Here is a 17,256-nt window from a genome sequence, read left to right on the forward strand (position 1 = left end):
ATGAGTAAGCAGGTGGATGGAGGATATGTCGGTGAATGGGTAGCTATATCATGGATAAGTGGGTAGATGGCTAGATGAGTGGTGGCTAGCGTGGTGGATTAATATACGTGCAGGTAGCTTGTGAGTGAATAACAGGATAAAATGCAAGGCTAGACGAATGTTGCTAGGAGATCTGTATAGGAAGAGGTGATAGGCTGTGAATAGGTAGGTGTTTGATTGTAGGCATAGGAAGATGGTGGTGTGATTTGGTGGATGCCAGATGACTGTGTGGGTAGGTGGATGGAGGATCAAATTAATGAGTACGTAGATGGTGGCTGAGCAGGTTTACCGTGGGTAAGTAGGTGATTGGTGTGCAAGTAGATAATTGTTAACTGATAAGGTGAGTGAGTAGGTGGATGTTGATTGGTTGGTAGATGGTGGGCGACTAGACAGATGAGCACATTGATGGTGGATTGTATGATAGATGATGAATGAGTGGGGGTGGTTGATAAATGAGTGGGTGGACAGACCATGTGAGTGGGTGTATGAAAGAACTGATGAGCAGATGAACAGATTGTTGGATAAATGGTAAGTAGACAAATGCTGAATGAGTCAGTGGATGAGCGAGTGGCTCGGTTATATGGAGGAAAGTGATTCAGTGGATGGATAGAGGTCTGAAAGGAGGATGATAGAATGAATGGGTAATTGGTAAGTGAGTGGATGGGCAAAGAGTGAGTAACTGAATCAATGGTCAGTGGGTGGATGGATACACGTTGAGCGGGTCAGTGAGAGGATAGGCAGGGTGTATGGATCATCACACTACGCAAAGTAACTGTAAACTGATCGCTTTCAGGTGATACTTTCCAATTTGTGAACAAAAATTAAATAAAGGCAAACACACTGATGCTGCCTCTTTAGAAACCAAGAACAGCATTTATAGAAGCTGCTTGTAGGATAAACAGTACACAATAGAGTGTTTGATATTTCCACAGGATATGCTCTTGGCTGTGAATCTAAGTGTCAATTAGGAAACTGTGCAAGGATGACTGTATTGAATTTCCTCCAAATGTTATTGAAACAACAAAGAGCTGAATTAAACGGATGGGATGCCCCTGAAAATAGCAGTCACGTTCTTAGTGAGTTACCCTATGCAGCCAGCCGGGCGTGAAGGGCCAGGCATTGTGAATGGCAGTCACTGGCTGCTGTCTCCATTCATAATATGTTTTGCTGCTATAGTGCATCAAAGCAAACGGACACCCCTCCCTTGGCGTAGATATCTATAGTGCATCAGGTGTAGTGGCACTGGGCTCAGGCATATGAGGGGTTCCCTGCCCGACAATAACAGCCGTACATCACTACCTGAGAACCAGTCGCGGCCGGCATTAATCGTGGGTGGGGGGGGTGAGGGGATGCAGGGGGAGGGGGTTAATTTAATATTTAATTAAAAAACAGTACCTGTCTGCCTGCCGGGTCCCGTGTTTCCTCAGCTATGGCTCCGGCTCCTGCTCTCCTGCCTCTGGCAGGAACAGGAAGCAGGCAACCTCCCTAATCTCCCTTAAGCCAATCACAACGCTGCAATGGCAGCGTTGTGATTGGTAGGGACGCCGCCAAGCCAAGGGCTTACGGGGAGGCCATTTATTCCATGTAAAAATAAATGAAGGTGGAGACTCAATATACCCTTGCGGGCTTGGGCAAATAATGAAAGTTTAGAAGGTGCCAGCAAGGGAATTTGTTTGAAGAAATAATTAGCAGATTTCAGACTTTAGTTTTATTTCTATATATTAGTCTGTTCAAGCAAGGTTGATATCTAATTTAAGTTAAATGTGTTTGTCTACCAATTGGACAAGAAAATGAAGAAGCAGCACGGGAAATCTTTTTTATAAAAAAAAAAATATTTTATATATATTTTTCATAAATTCATAGGGTACATTTAAACAGTTAAAAAACTGATCATAATGCTTTCAAATGAAAAAGAAAAAGAATTTGGAAATTTATTTTTTCATTTGAAAGCATTATGACCAGTTTTATAACTGTTTAAATGTACCCTATGAATTTATGAAAAATATATATAAAAAAAATATATATATTTTATTTTATTGAAAAGAATCAGGGCAAGATATACATTCACAAGACAATCACGAGCGGCCGCACTGTACACATAAAAGGATTCTCAGGTGGCTGTGATACAGTCATGGAGCATTCAGGAGTGGATACCAACAGATCAAGACATGAGCAGCGATATTATACAATCCCAGTTTAACAACTCAAATACGCACATTGCATTTAGCCCCCCTTCCTAACCCTTATCCGTTGGTTCTGTTATGTATTGATTTCTGGTGGGTCACATATTTATCCTCAGAACTTATTCCATGCTCCCCAAACCTTTTCCCATTTACAAGGGCAGCCACGGTGTATAAATACTGCCTTCTCAGCCACCATTGTCTCATCCATATCCTTGCAACCATTTCCTGAGGGTTGGGGTGGTGTCGGACCCCCACAACATAGCAATAATACGTTTGGCTACAGCCATGCCTAGCATCACCCAATCCTGCCCTTGGTGAGTGAGATCGTTGGGCACCCACACATTTAATAGACAGCGCCTAGGTTCTGGAACTAGTGAGATGTCCACCATCTGTGATATGGTGAGCATTATCTTGGCCCAATATGCTGCAATCTGAGGGCAATCCCAAACAGTGTGAAAAAACGTACCCTCTTCCCCACAGTGTCGAAGACAGTATTGATGTTGGGTTTTCCCTATTGCATGTAGTGTCACCCTAGTGTAATATGTGTGGTGTAACACTTTAAGTTGGATCAATCTAAGCCGCGAGGGTATAGACGTTTCTCTTGGTGATGATAATGCCTCCTACCATTCAGACTCGTCAAAGTCGCCAACGTCTTGGGTCCATTTTTGTCGCAATTTGGACGTCGGTCTGGTAAATTATTGATTAATTTACGGTAAGTAAAGGACGTCGCCCTTGCGGTCATGTGTTCTGTCAGGAGCCTGTCCTCCAATGGAGTGGCTTCTGGCAAAATGGTGCCCGGTGCAATTATCGCCTGGAGTTCATGCCGGATCTGGAGATACCTAAACTTCTCTGTCTGTGCCAAGCCGTATTGGGCCTCTAAGTGTGTGAAGTCGACCACTGCACCCTTCTGCCAGGGTTCGCCCACCATAGAAATACCTATGTTATCCCAGTGATGAAACCCCTTACTATTCCGGAGTCGCCCCAACTTTAGTGAGTCCCACAGTGGCGTAATTTGTGTGATGGTCCCTATGCATTTTAATCGAGCCTGCACTTGGTACCGTATATGGATTGTGTGCGCCGTTGGGCCAAACAATCGGGGGGCGTACGTTTACGATTCAGTGCTGACATCAGCCCGTCTGCCTCAAGTGCTTGCCTGTCTGCCTAGTACGCAGGGTGATCCTGTGGTGCATGACTCCAGTAGTTAATTATTTTGAGATGCGCCGCCCAGTAATATAACTGCACGTTTGGAAGCGCTATCCCCCCGTCGTACCAGCTTATCCTGGGCTATCCGTGCTGGCTTGTTCCTCCATAGTAAACCAGAGAGTTCAGCTGCGATGGCTTTGAAGTAGGCCTGTGGGACCATGAACGGCGTGTTTTCAAGGACATAGAGAAAGCGGGGGAGCGTCATCATTTTATATAGTGCTGCCCTTCCCAACAGCGTGAGAGGTAGGGTGCGCTAGACAGTGCGTCACGTTTGAAGTGCTCGAGTGGGGGCTTCAAGTTTTTCGCATAAAACTCATTATAGTCCGATGTCACATGGATGCTCAGATATTTGAAAGCTTCTATGGTGATCCGCAGTGGGCAATCCGCCGGAAGGATCGGCGGTGGACCCATCAGCACATATAACACAGATTTCGACCAATTGATAGTGTATCCTGACACTCTAACAAATTTTTCACACACATTCAGGAGCTCCATGATAGATTTTCTGGGGGAAGCCAGATATAATAGCACATCGTCCGCATACAATGATATGCGATCTTCCGAGGCATCAGTCCAACGGAGCCCACGAATGGAAGGTTCCCACCTAATCCACGCCGCTAGCGGCTCCAGGGCCAATGCGAACAATAGGGGTGATAATGGACACCCCTGACGTGTTCCACGTGACAGCGGGAAATCCCTAGATATATGGCCATTGGCCCCCACATGTACCAGGGGATTAATATAGAGCAAACAGATCCAAGCACAAAACTTAGGACCAAAGCCCAGGTGTTGCAAGGCCGCAAACAAGTACGGCCATTCCATAACATCAAACGCCATACTTGCGTCCAAGGAAAGGATGACTGCGGGTTCTTGAATGGATGATTTACGAGCCAGCACCGCCTGTAGGCGCCGTAGGTTAAGTGTCGTGTTTCGCTGGGGCATAAACCCAGATTGGTCTGGATGTATTAGAGACGATAAATGGGGGGTCAAGCGCAAAGCGAGTAGTTTGGCCAGTATTTTGGCTTCAGCGTTAATCAGGGATATTGGCCGGTAGGAACCGCAGTCTTCCGGTGGCCTACCCGGTTTAGGGATTGCTATAATTGTGGCCAGCCGTTGGTCTCGGGGCAGTTCTCCGGTCTCGGGGTAGTTCTCCAGTCTCGAGGCTGTCTCGAAACATATTTAGGAGAAAAGGGGCCATCAGGTCAGCATTGGTTTTATAAAATTCGATGGTGATCCCATTTGGCCCCACCGCTTTACCTGATGCGAGAGAGCTAATAGCTGTCTGCAGCTCTTCAACGGTCAGGTTGGCTTCTAATAGTAGTGGCTCTTCAGATGTAAGTTTCGGCATAGCAATATCCGTGATATACTCCCGCGCTTCCTCCACCGTCAATGTTGAAAGTGAGGTATATATATGTTCAAAATGATCAGCCAATGTTGCCACTATGTCACTAGGGGTCGTCACCAGGGTGTTGTCAGGCGTACACAGTTGCGCAATCGTTCTACCTGCTGTTTCCTTTTTGTCAAGCCATGCTCGCAATTTGCCTGCCTTATCCCCAATTTCGTATACCCTGTGGCGTGTGGCCTGAAGCCTGGCAGTAACCATATCCCTCTGATATACCACAAATTAAAGTTGTTTAGTGCGTACCCTCTCTAAGGAACAAGGCGTGGGATTTTCCGCATGTTGAACTGTCGCAGCCTCTAGGTCTGCTTCTATACCATCTAGTTCTGCCCGCTTAGAAATATTTTTTGATTAGAAAAAAGTTTTGCTGTGCTCGCAGTCCGAGAAGCAGAAACATAAAATGGTAGTTATTACCATTTTATGTTTCTGCTTCTCGCACTGCGAGAAAGCAGTGGGGCGACGCTCCTCCGCCCTAGTGGAGGAGCCGCCCCTGCTGAGAACAAGCTGTTATGGTTGTCGTGAAAAGAAGTACATTTAGGACGTCAAAGATTCTTGGTAAAAAAACTGACCGAAACTCATTTGAATTTTTGTTTTTCGAATTTGTTTACAGTGTATTTTGATTTACTAATAAACCCATTTCAGAACACAAAGTAAAAGAATGTGTGAAATGCACACATCGGGAACAAAAAGGTTAACATTGTAAATATAAGTTGCCAGGGCTTTGACAGACAGAGTTTGAAGTGAAAGTTATCCCTGTTGGAGGGATAAAAAATTTTTTGTTCTTTAGACGCTCAAAGAAACTTTGTCTGAAAGGAGGTTGGCACTAGGGGAGGACGCCTGGTGACTACTTTCAGTGTCTGGAAAGATGCTCAGTCCTGTGGGGCATGTGCTGTCCAGTTCCAGCTGCGATTGTGAACCCAAAAATTAATCTTGCTGCTTCTCAAAATGACAGATGCAATAAACAGGGTTATTATCAGATGGCCTGATTGAGAAGCGCTTTGCCCTCCTGCCAGAGAGAAGATCACCCCGGTGCTGTAGGAAGGAAAGGAACATTGCAGACCGCTCTGTGAACCTTTACCTCAAACGGCCCTCTTTTCTGTTCTGCCAATGGAATCACCCGGCATCCCGCCCTCTTTCCTGACAAGGTGACAAGACGCAGGGCTCGGGCCTTTATTTATGAAACTGGACTACCTCCGACAACCTTGCGTTCCAACGTCATTTCTCTTGGAACACTGAAACAAGCCTGTGAAAACACGAGCAGAGACAGGCAAACTAAAGCCTTCAGACGCTGTGCAAGGAGGAAGCATGTGAGGGCCAACAAGAACAATTACTTAGTGAAATCACCTCTGCTGAAACAAGCACCCAAAGGAGGGACAATTGAGGGCAATGGACCATTAGAAAGCCAACATTTTGGAATGCCACAAGAAAGAACCAATGGCAATCAGTGTGTGTGCCAAAAGCCCACTGAAGAGAAACAACAGGTCTTGCAGACAGCGCAAGTGCTGTCAGGCTCGAACTAAAAATAACAGGAAATATGGCAGCTATCACCCCTCCCATTCCACTGCGTGTTGTAAAGGTCTGGGAGCTATAAAGGCTTACCAGAACTCTTCATATTCTTTGTCCTGTCAAATAACCAGAATGAGTATGGCATGCTGGGACCCCTGATTGGTTGAGTCTTCATCATCGCATACAAGGCTGAGAGTAAGAGTTGTGTTGTTCTATCAAATCAGATCAGACGTGGGATCCTGGTTATGATTTAGAACCTCCTTCAGATTAAACAAGGACATATTTAGATAGGGATATGGTACTAGATATCCTGGAGTTTGACGTTATTTGGGGCACTGGAGGGACCCAGACCGGATAATAATGTTCCTAGGTTCATGTCCGAACTCTAACTGATTGGTATTATGGAAAGCAATATGCCAGGGTTGGTCTTGGTTGATTTGTTGTAGGCCAGCTTGGTGGGGAAGACATCAGTGAAAGAGGAGAATATGTTAAAGGATCCAAAGGATAAGGTTGACTCTATACTGTAGACGCCTTGTGCTGGGTCCGCTCTTTCCCTGAGAGAAGAGATCTATGGAGCATATACCAGCCAGTCTCTGATTTAAAAAAACATTCAAGAGGGAACGGAATTGTTTAGATGTACTGGAGCTAATGGAAATTCAAAAGGGATTCTTGTCAGACATTTCTATCAATGTTGTTATAACGTTAACTCTGCCCGAAGGTGCAGACATTGTAAAATGAATATTTACTCTAAGAATGGCTTACAAATACAGGACAGAAGTATGGTACCATCTGAATGCCTTCAAATTGTCAAATATGTTCGGAATCGACCTTGAGAAAATGTTACATATCTGTTTAAAGGAAAAGTAGCATTTGTATTCTTTTCATCAATCTTCAGTATCTTCAGCTTTGGGAAATCAAGCATAAAACAAGTCATCCTTCCAACAAACCTCTACAAGACCACAGGCACAGGCTTGTAATGCAAGAAGACAAAGGGGGAAGAACTTCAGAAGTCATTCAGAGCAGAAGGTATCCTCTTCACCCAGTAAATCACATCTCTCTAGACTAAGCTAGGGATTGTCCACAGGTGGCCTTTTTGAGGCCAGATAAAACACATCAGAGCATTTGGAGATTCATCCATCTCAAATGCTTGCATCATGAAGCGAGACCTATCAGATGAAGTTATCTTTAGTTCCGACAGCAACTGGGATAATTCATATGTCTTGCCCTTCCAATCAGGAGGGAAGAAATGAGAGCAGTGGTTCATTTGCTGATAGTACAATGGCAGTCAATCTAGTAACTCGGGGCCTCATTATGACGGTGGTCAGACAGCACACCAACAGGCCGCTGGTGGCGGTCTGACCACCAGCAGCCCTTCGGTCCGATAGTCAGATTAAAATTCTGGCAGTCGGACCCACGGTGGTCCGAGGGAAGACCGCGGCCTCAGCCAGGATCAGAGTTGGAGTCATATCCCTGAATGGGCGGCCACCACCATTGGGATTAGGATATCTCTTTCCGGAGGGAAGACCTTCATGAAAAGGCAGTCGAAAAGGGATTTAAGGGCCCCCAAACAGACCTTATCTGCTGTGGGCCACTGTAAAGTGGCCCTGGGGCTACATGTAGTGCCCCAACTCACCTCCATGCACCGTGTGCCATGCACGACCTCCATTCACCATGCACAACATGGCATACGGTCCATGGAAGTGCCGAAGGTGCTCTGTATAACGGCGGCTTGTGCTGCTGCTCTTTTCCTTGGCCACAGCACAAACTGCCGTTGTATGGAGCACTTTCCAACCACCAGCACGGTGGCCATATCAAAATGCGACAGTCAGACCATTGTATGCATGTCATGCAGTTTTCTGACCACCGCAACAGCTGACGGAGGTCCGACAGGCTATCTTCTCAACCAGCCCTTTGGTTTGGAACAGTGTAAGGGGGTGTTTTCAATGATGTTCTTGGTTCTGAAAGTCACAGGATACTACAGACTTGTGACAGATAACACAATGGCAACAGATGGAGACACTTCAGAGAAGTATTCCTTTAATTCTAAAAGCAACCTTTATGGTAACCTTAGCCTTGATGAATACAAATCTTCACATTCCAATTCACCACCATCATCATGAGGTTGTAAATTTGAGGGAAGTACTTTCAGTTCCAGGTTCTGCACTTTGACTGTAGATCTGTCTGTAAAGTATTCATGAAATTGATGGATCAGTCGGTTTAACTTCTGCATTTCCATGGGTTGAAAGGGTTGTATATCTGTACAATTGGCTTATTCATCCTACACCAAGGAAAGAAATGCTGAAGGGTCTGAAACTGCTCAGGAGGGTCAAAGCTGACGCGGACTGATCATCAATTACCCGAAATGCGAGTTAAATGTTTCTTGGGACAGAGTCTTTACAGGAGCCCATGTCAGATCCGATCTTGGATTGCTGTTCATAACAACTGAAAGGGTAGAAATATTGGGAAGATTCCTTCTGCCTTGATAGCCTGAAAACATGCTTCAGCATGCCTTTGTCACAAGTAATAGGGACATGTAGCCAGGCCTCACCTTGTTGCTGTAGTAAATCTTTACTCCAATAAAACATACCAGCACCAATAAATATTGACTTTCAAAAGAAACTCACATAAATAACACATGGTGACATAGCATCTAAATCCAAAATAGTTCAAAACAAAAAAAATAATTCAATTCATAGGTACGCTTTCTGGTATAGTCGGGTAATGCTAGAAATGTTCTGTATTCTGCCAATAGAGCAAAATATACCGTGGGCTCAGAGAACATTTTAAAACAGAACAAGGGCGGCCTGTATTGGCACAGACCGCAGGTTCTGAGGATGAAAAATAAATATCTAAGACGAAATGGTGCACAATATGTAACAAACAATGCAAAGTGCTCTAGCATTTGGGAGAAACACCATCACACTGGCAAGTGGCAAGGCTGCATAATGATTGAATCAAACTGACCAGCTGAGAATCAGAGATGACTTCTAAATGAGCCCAATCGAAGAGCATATCACAGTTAAGGGGCAAATTCGATTGTATCTTCCACAGATGCTAGTTTCAATTCTTCATGCATAAAGAAATTAGGAGTTCCTGAGGCCAGTCTGAGCAGCCTTCTACAAAAGCAGTTCTCCTCTGCTGCAGTCTTATACAATCTTAATATTCCCATATACCTGCCAAATAGGTCAATACGGGAAGACACTTCAAAGTATATTGTTCCAACAAGGGCAGGATAGGTTTGCTCCCAACACTAGAAGCAAACCTGAATAGAGCACCGCAGTATTGGTTAAAGGGCATACAGTGGTTAGAAAGACAAGGTGTCCAACAATTCCGCCGGTCAAACTTAACACCCAAGTAGGAAAACTCACTGACTCTCCCAATTATTTTGCCCTTGAAGTGAAATTAGCCTGGTTTTGCATGTCTGCCTTCCATACACCATATAATGTGCCTTGGAGATATTTGTATCTAGATCTAATCCATCCATAAACCCAAATAAAGGCATCAATCAACAAGACACCTAAGGCCATTGGGAGTGCAAGTAATCAGGACTGCATCAAGACATACAGAAGGGCCGGGATAAATGCATATAATACTTTAGTCATATCCTTTCAATTAGAGATTAAAAAAAGAGTTAAGACCATTAATTTGCAGGAACAATGAAATTGGGAACACAAGCGAGCCTAGTCGGACACCAGGAAAAGATCAATTCTCCCTCAGTTACGTATATAACAGAAGCTAAAACCTCCGTGTGCAAGGCCGCTAGAAATCAACCAGTGGAGAAGGCCTACCAATATGGGATAAGTAATCCCACAGCTTAGACCGGTTCACCCAGTCAAAAGCGCTACTTGAATCCATGTAGTCTAAATAAAGTGCCTCTTTCTTTGGTGTAACATGCTTCCCAAAAATAGGATTAAGGTTTAAGCATTGTTCTAAAGTCCCCAAGCCTTTTGTGAAACCATATTCCACTAGGCAAAGGACATTGTTACACTGCAACCAAGCCTCAGTTCAACTAAAGATGATATGCCCCACAATCTTAACTGTAGAGTTCAACAACGATATGGGTCTGTAACAGCAAGGATCCTGTCTAATACCCGTCTTAAAAACCTGGACAATTGTTGCACTTTTCCCTGAATCTAGGATTTTAACAGAGGCCGAAGCATTTCAAATATTGGTAACAGGAGGGCCGCATAGCTTGATATTAGCCTAATCCAAGTCCATAGGGACCCTATCCGGCCGGGAGCCTTTTTGGCTGGACTGTCCAGGATATAATGTCTGTATTCTCAAAGGAGATTTACAGAGGAAACTGCGAGGGCTCCTCAGCAGACTCTGCTATGGGGCTAGGTATTGATGAGTAGACTTATTTAAAATGGATCACCCATTTTTCTGGGTTGATATTAGACCCTAGGTCATCGGATGAATGTAGGAAGGATTGCTTACTATTACCGATCTCCCAAAACCCCTTGTATCTCTGTCTCTACATGTAGAAACTAGGCGTTCCCATATTTCCTCTGTTACTTCAAGTTTTCTTTTCCTAATGGTCTTTTTATAGTCCAGTCTTGCAGCCGTGGTTCTTGGCTGATCTCGGGGTCGAGCATTCAGGAGTTCCCAAAGCCTACAGATGGTGACTCTGCAGTCTTTGTTGAACCATCCCAGTTTACATGTCGCTCTCGATGCTGAAAGATTTTGCATGATTGCTCTGGCAGAAGTTCTTAGATTTGAGAAAGCCTCTAAACTATTGGGAGCCAATGGATCATTTGTTAACACGCAGTCAACTAAAATGGCCAAGTTTCCTGCTATTAATAAATGCATCAGGGTGGGGATATAAATCTGTCTCCACTTTAGCCTTAGGCCCTTATCATTCAGAAAAGGCCAGTAATTCCAGGAGTAGCAAGAGGATAGGGGCAAAGAGGTAGGTTCAGAGAAAATCCAATAGGGTTCATTTGATTTGCTTTGGCCTTCCCAAAAAACGGTGAAAGTACTATTAGTTAGGAAGCAGGTGTAAGATTAGATCTCTTCTCACAATGTAGGATTTATTAAATTGGCATTGAAAGCAATCTGATGAAGGCTTGTAGACACCAGCATAATATTCAAATCTGTATACACTGTAAAAAAGAAGTTCTGAAAAAGGACGCTGGCTCGCATCAATGCAGTTATTCCGGATCTTACAAACATTTATCAATCTGGGTTTGTTAAAGGTAGGTCCACCACAGACAACTCGAGAACCCTCCTTAATATCATTCGCCTTGCCTCTAAAATGGATTCCCCAGTCACCGCTATTACATTGGAAGCTGAGAAAGCGTTCAATAGAGTCGGCTGGGATTTCATGTTTGGAGCGTTGAGGTGGCACGGTTTTAGGCCTCCCATTATTCACTATATTCAACTGTTATATTCTGCCCCCTCTACCTCTATGTGGGTTAATGGCTCTCAGTCTAATTATTTTCCTCTACATAGAGGCACCAGGCAAGGCTGTCCTCTCTCCCCTCTTCTTTTCATTCTTGCGTTAGAACCCTTCTTAGAAAAAATTTGAAGTTTACCATCTTATACTGGCTTCACATTTCAGAACATTGATATTAAGTTTACTGCTTATGCAGATGATATCCTACTTTATATCTCTAACCCGATCCCTTCTTTACCTTCGCTCTTCTCTCTTCTACAAGAATATTCCCTAGTTTCCGGGTACAAACTCAACAGAGACAAATCTGAGGTTCTACCTCTTAACAAATGTTGCCTTCCCCACATGTTTCATGGTTCTGGCTTTGAATGGAATTCTGGCAATATTAAATGTTTAGGCATTTTTTACGCTAATACCATTAAAGAAACCATCAATCATATAGATATGCTCAAAAAACTCTCTTCACTTAAAGATAATTGGTCTCCCCTTTTCTTATCTTGGTGGGGGAGGCTAGCAACTGTTAAAATGATGCTTCTTCCTATTGTCAATGTTTATCTCTCAATGCTTCCAGTTTCTCTCCCACTCTATTTTTTTTTTAAAACAATAAATCGCATCTTAACTAAATTCCTTTGGAACAATCGCAAAGCTAGGATCTTCCTCTCTTGTCTCCACCAACCCAAAGATTTAGGCGGAGTCAACTTCCCTAACCTTACTCAGTTCCACTCAGCCTTTACTCAAACAAATTTGGCCTTTTCTAACAGATTTGCCTAATCCTCCCATAACAGCCAGGAGTTCAATAGAACCCGTGCAACTCTCACCTTTCTCTTTTCTTACAGCTTCTTGCTTATATCAACCTCTGCAGCGCTTTCTCACTCCCATAAGGCACTTGCTCTTTCATTGTTTCGCTCCTTTCTCTCGCAGTCAGATTTTCACTCCCTAACTTCGATTTGGTATAATAAATCCTTAAAGATAAATAACAGAGTACTTTTTTGGAAAGAATGGATTTACAGGCATCATTACCTACGATCACTTACTCAGACAATTCCTTGGGAGATTTCTCAGACATTCTTGAGTCTTTTCACCTTTCCAACACATATTCTTCCCAATATCCCTTGCTTAAAAATTCCCTAGCCTCTATTATCTCTCAAAATAGTTCCCTGACCACTACAGACCTCATCCTTCCCCCCCCTCTCAAAGCTGCTACCATTTATCAATTACTTTCCCGTCCCATTACTGATAGACTCAAATCTAACCCTGAACTCCCATGGGAAAGGGATTTAGCTCACAAATTTTCCTTTCAAGTTTGGGACTCTGTGTGGTCTAAAATACACACTGTTTCCCGTTCCGCCAGTACTACACAGACTTTATACTTCTTTTACAACAGACTTTTTTTTACTCCTTCTGATTTACATAAATTTAAATTAATAGATTCCAAAGAGTGCTGGTCTTGCTCTTATGTTGACAGTGATTTTTTCCATATGTTTTTTTCACTGCCCGTTGGTTAAATCCCTTTGGTCCCGTATTTGGTCAAAATTAAACGATATATTAGCTACATACCATCCCATTGCGATTGTCCATATTTTTCTGGGTGGTGCTTCACCTATATGGGACGACCGATGTAATGCACGTAAATGTATAGATTTGTATATAGCCATTTCCTTACAGATAATTACAACCAACTGGAAGGATACTTTGAAGATCTCATACAACGCCTGGTGGAACTTGTTATGCCATCACCATAGGCTTGATTGTGCCTTTGCTACCACTGTACCTTTATTGATCAAAAGAGACTTGTAATGGTTGCCTTCAACTAATTTTCTTTCTAGACATGTTCCTTGAATTTTACTTGTTATTGCGCTCCTCTTTTAATTATTCCTATTACTTAGTTTTATGCACATTTGTTTGATATGTTGATCTCATGACATTTACTCTGTATCAAGGATTGCCTTCTCCCCCCCCCTCTTTTTTCTTTTTCTCTTTCTTGTCCCTCCCCCCCATAAAACGAAAATACCTATAAAAGCTCCTTTTCCTAAGTATAGCTTTTATATCCCCTTTGGCATTCATTACATATTGTACAATTTAAAGTTACTTTACTTTGTTTCATTGCCTGATATTTTTTTCTTGAATTGATGTTTTACTTGGATTATCATATTCAATAAAGCTTTCTAAACTTTAAAAAAGGACACTGGTACATATCAACATTGACCCTGGCTGTATAAAGATGAGAAATCTTTGATCACCCAAAAAAACAGACCTGCCACAGGAAGTGCACATTAGCCCACATCCCTAGTAGTTCAATAACTCTGGTCAGTGGAAAGTTTTCAACCAATCCGTAAGAGAGCGCTCTTACTAGTAACTGTTCAACCAGTATTATGAATGCTAACAGACTAGGTGATGCAGTAATCAGGTAAGACCAGGCAGACGAAATCCGCTTGTTTGGGGTCCTCAATCAGAATAAACTATATGCATTACTACTATAGTTCCTCAGCAGAGCCCCATATTTTTCCCTAAGGAGAAAGATCATTAGATCAAACCCAGAACCTGCATCTATCTAACGATTAAGGTACATCACATGTCAAACTCACAGATATATAGGTCTTTTGTACAGGCGACCACTCTAAGTGAAGATATCTGGAGCTACAGGAAACAACTTAAATACATTTGTTCAAGTTAAAAAAAATAAAGTAAAGGGGGTGATGCCATCCTTGACAACGTAATAGGCTGGTGTTGATAACAGCAATGCCCACACAATTTTCAAAGCATGTGCTCTAGCCTGTTAGACCAAGTATATGCTAGCTGGTAAGATTCTATAGATTGAAGTCGCACCAGAACTTCCAGGGTGTTACATATCAAGTCAGGGGAAAGTGAAGAGAAGGGTATAGGGTGGTTTGATAAAGATCAGGACATTGTTTTTGCTAGCACAGCATACCTTATCTTGCTGCTTCTGATTTACAATATTTGCATTCCGATTTAGTGCTTGGTCAGCGTCTTCTTTTTCTCGACATCTCTGTTCATATGAGCGTTTAGCCTACATTGGTTGTAAAGAGAAGAGGACATTCATGAGGAACAAGACGAAGACGCTGACTGTCAACATAGAGAGCTAAAAACAGGTGGTATTGAAGAAGTAAACTCTCTTCTTATCATTATATGCACAGATTACATCCACCCAGAGGAACAAATCAGGACATTTTCGACCTTCCTGGAGAAGCGGATATATTGGGTGAGCTCTTTCTCATTAAAAGTTAATCAATGCAAAATTAGATTTCTCCCTCATACAGAGAAGCCGTTTGGGTACCTGTCAAGGCGTGGCTAGAAAGCTACTCCATTATGGGCACTTGAAATGCTCTAGTTACATACATTAAATTACTAGACTTCATTATGCTCCAAAATCCTACTATGCTGCTACCACAGATTGCTAAAACAACAACTTTCCTTTCCCATTTCATACTGATTCAACTTCAAAATCTCTTACACTGCATTCAAAGCAATCCACTTTTGAATGCTACCCTCCATTCCCTTCCGCAGCGCCCCACAATAAACGTAACTCCGCAGGAGATTCACAAGACACCCAGTTCAAGTTTTGATACGTAACTGAGAACACAAAAATGACTGAATCAAGAACACTCCTTATTCCACCGACCAGAAGACAGCCAAATGGTACCCAACTTGCTGCCCATACCCAAAAACCCACACTTTTAAGCTATTTTTTGAGATGTACTTCACTAGTGGCGAGGTCTAGACTAATAAAATGCCTCCAATAAATGTTTAATGGATTGCATGCTAAAGAGAAGGCGAAATGGCTGTAGCCCTGATTCTGAAGGTGATCTGCCAGTTTCTGTTCTTCCCGGCTCTTGCAAGGTGGAAATCATATCATTGCAGTATTGGTTGTTGGCCAACTTTCTTCGTGCCTTCAGAAATGATGGTTATCCTCTGTGGCTAAACTAATCTAGAAAGGCTGCTAAGGCTGCTGAATCTATAGACGATCTGATTGGTTGCTTTGTTGCCAATCAGGGGTGTAGCGTCAGGCTTTGTTGTTGGGTCTGAGGACCTTCCGTCAGTTCTGCTATATCTGTTTCGGTTTTAAAAGACAAAACAGAGACCACTGATGGGAAACGAGAGAGAGATGCCCATCTGGTGGCTGAATTTCAAAATGTGAAACCAGATAAACTGGAATCAATACTGGCTTCCCTGCTTCTCCAAATTGTGTGGTCCTAAGCAAACGTATTCCAGAGCCTCGTTTTTCTTTATTATCACACATGAATGCACTTTTTAATATGTGAGTTCAGGATTTGAACAGTACAAGCACCTCCTATGTTTGCTTTAATGTACTATAATGTTGCTCCATCTATGAAACAAATCTAGGACATGTTTAAGATTTACATGACTACTGACTTGCTTCTTAGTTCACTAATGGCCCTGTCGTGGGGTGAGCCATGAATATTTCAAAACTTTTCATGAATATCTGTCTATGCAGTGACATCATCTGATGTACTAAAAAGGAAATACTTCTGCCAGTTAAAGAAACACTCTTTGAGAATTTTGAAGAAACTGTAATCAATGTTTACGTTATGTTTGTTGCATGATATACATGACGTATGTATTCGTGGCTTGGATCGTGCACAGACTCTTAGATCCAACCCTGACCCAAGGCTTGGCTCTGGCTGGACTCGCCCTATTCGTTTGCCTGCGCCCCTCCTCTGGTTGGGACTCGGGCTTAGTACATGGAGCCATCTGCAACTTGATGATATTACTTCTAAGAGGCAAGATCTAGAAACATGGAGTCCTGCTGACTTGGACCGATTTGACAACTGTACCATCAAGGCTTTTTGTAGCAGAGGGCTAGCAGTGAAAATATATTTAAAATAAGTGATTGAGTGCATGGATCCCAGGCCCTTGTGTTCGTGACTCTAGTCCCAACTTCCCTGGGAGAAGACCCAGGCCCAGGTAGGACTCCCCTCAAGTGCATTCTTGGTTTAGTAGTTGGGTTCAGGGGGGCCCGAGTTGGGTCTGCTATGTCTGTGTCAGCTTTTCTCGTTGTACTCATTTTATTAAGAGATTTTAACTTTCTAATTTTTTTTAATATACATATACAGTGACCAGTTTACTGAAAAAGTAGTAAATCTCCACCCACAGAAGTACTCCTTGAATGGGTGCATTCTAGGCACACTTCTGGCAATGAAACTCCCAAAAGGCAGCATCGGCCGCTGCAGTTTAGAGCGGTGAGGCCGGCTTGGGGAGGGAGGGTGGGATTTCGAGAGAGGACCAGAAGGGAAAATTAAATATATAATTACTTTCCCCTCGTGGTCGTCTATCGAAATCCCCCCCGGCCGGCCCCACCACTCTTACCTGCAGCGGCTGCCAAAAGGTGGTGGGAAGAACTCATTATTTTTCGCCCACTGTGCCATTTTAGATAGAGTCACACCTAGTACAAATCAGGACTGCCCCAAAAACGTGGTCATCTCATCCCCTCTTTACCCTGCGGTCCAATGCTTTGGGAAATATAAGATTCACAGTCGTTGCATCTCACTGACTAA

At 43.2% G+C, this 17,256-nt stretch overlaps 1 protein-coding gene across 1 annotated transcript in view; it reads right to left on the reverse strand.

Annotated features, from left to right (window-relative positions):
• Positions 1-17,256, reverse strand: part of PSTPIP2 (proline-serine-threonine phosphatase interacting protein 2) — a 394,129-nt gene that overhangs the window by 67,629 nt on the left and 309,244 nt on the right. Inside the window, exon 7 of the mRNA XM_086960336.1 lies at positions 14,652-14,750. Within this exon, the coding sequence (XP_086816462.1) occupies positions 14,652-14,750 (99 nt within the window). The remainder of the gene's footprint in view (positions 1-14,651; positions 14,751-17,256) is intronic.

The sequence above is a fragment of the Lissotriton vulgaris genome, chromosome 3_1, assembly GCF_964263255.1.
Source record: "Lissotriton vulgaris chromosome 3_1, aLisVul1.2, whole genome shotgun sequence".
In the NCBI taxonomy this organism is placed as follows: Eukaryota; Metazoa; Chordata; class Amphibia; order Caudata; family Salamandridae; genus Lissotriton; species Lissotriton vulgaris.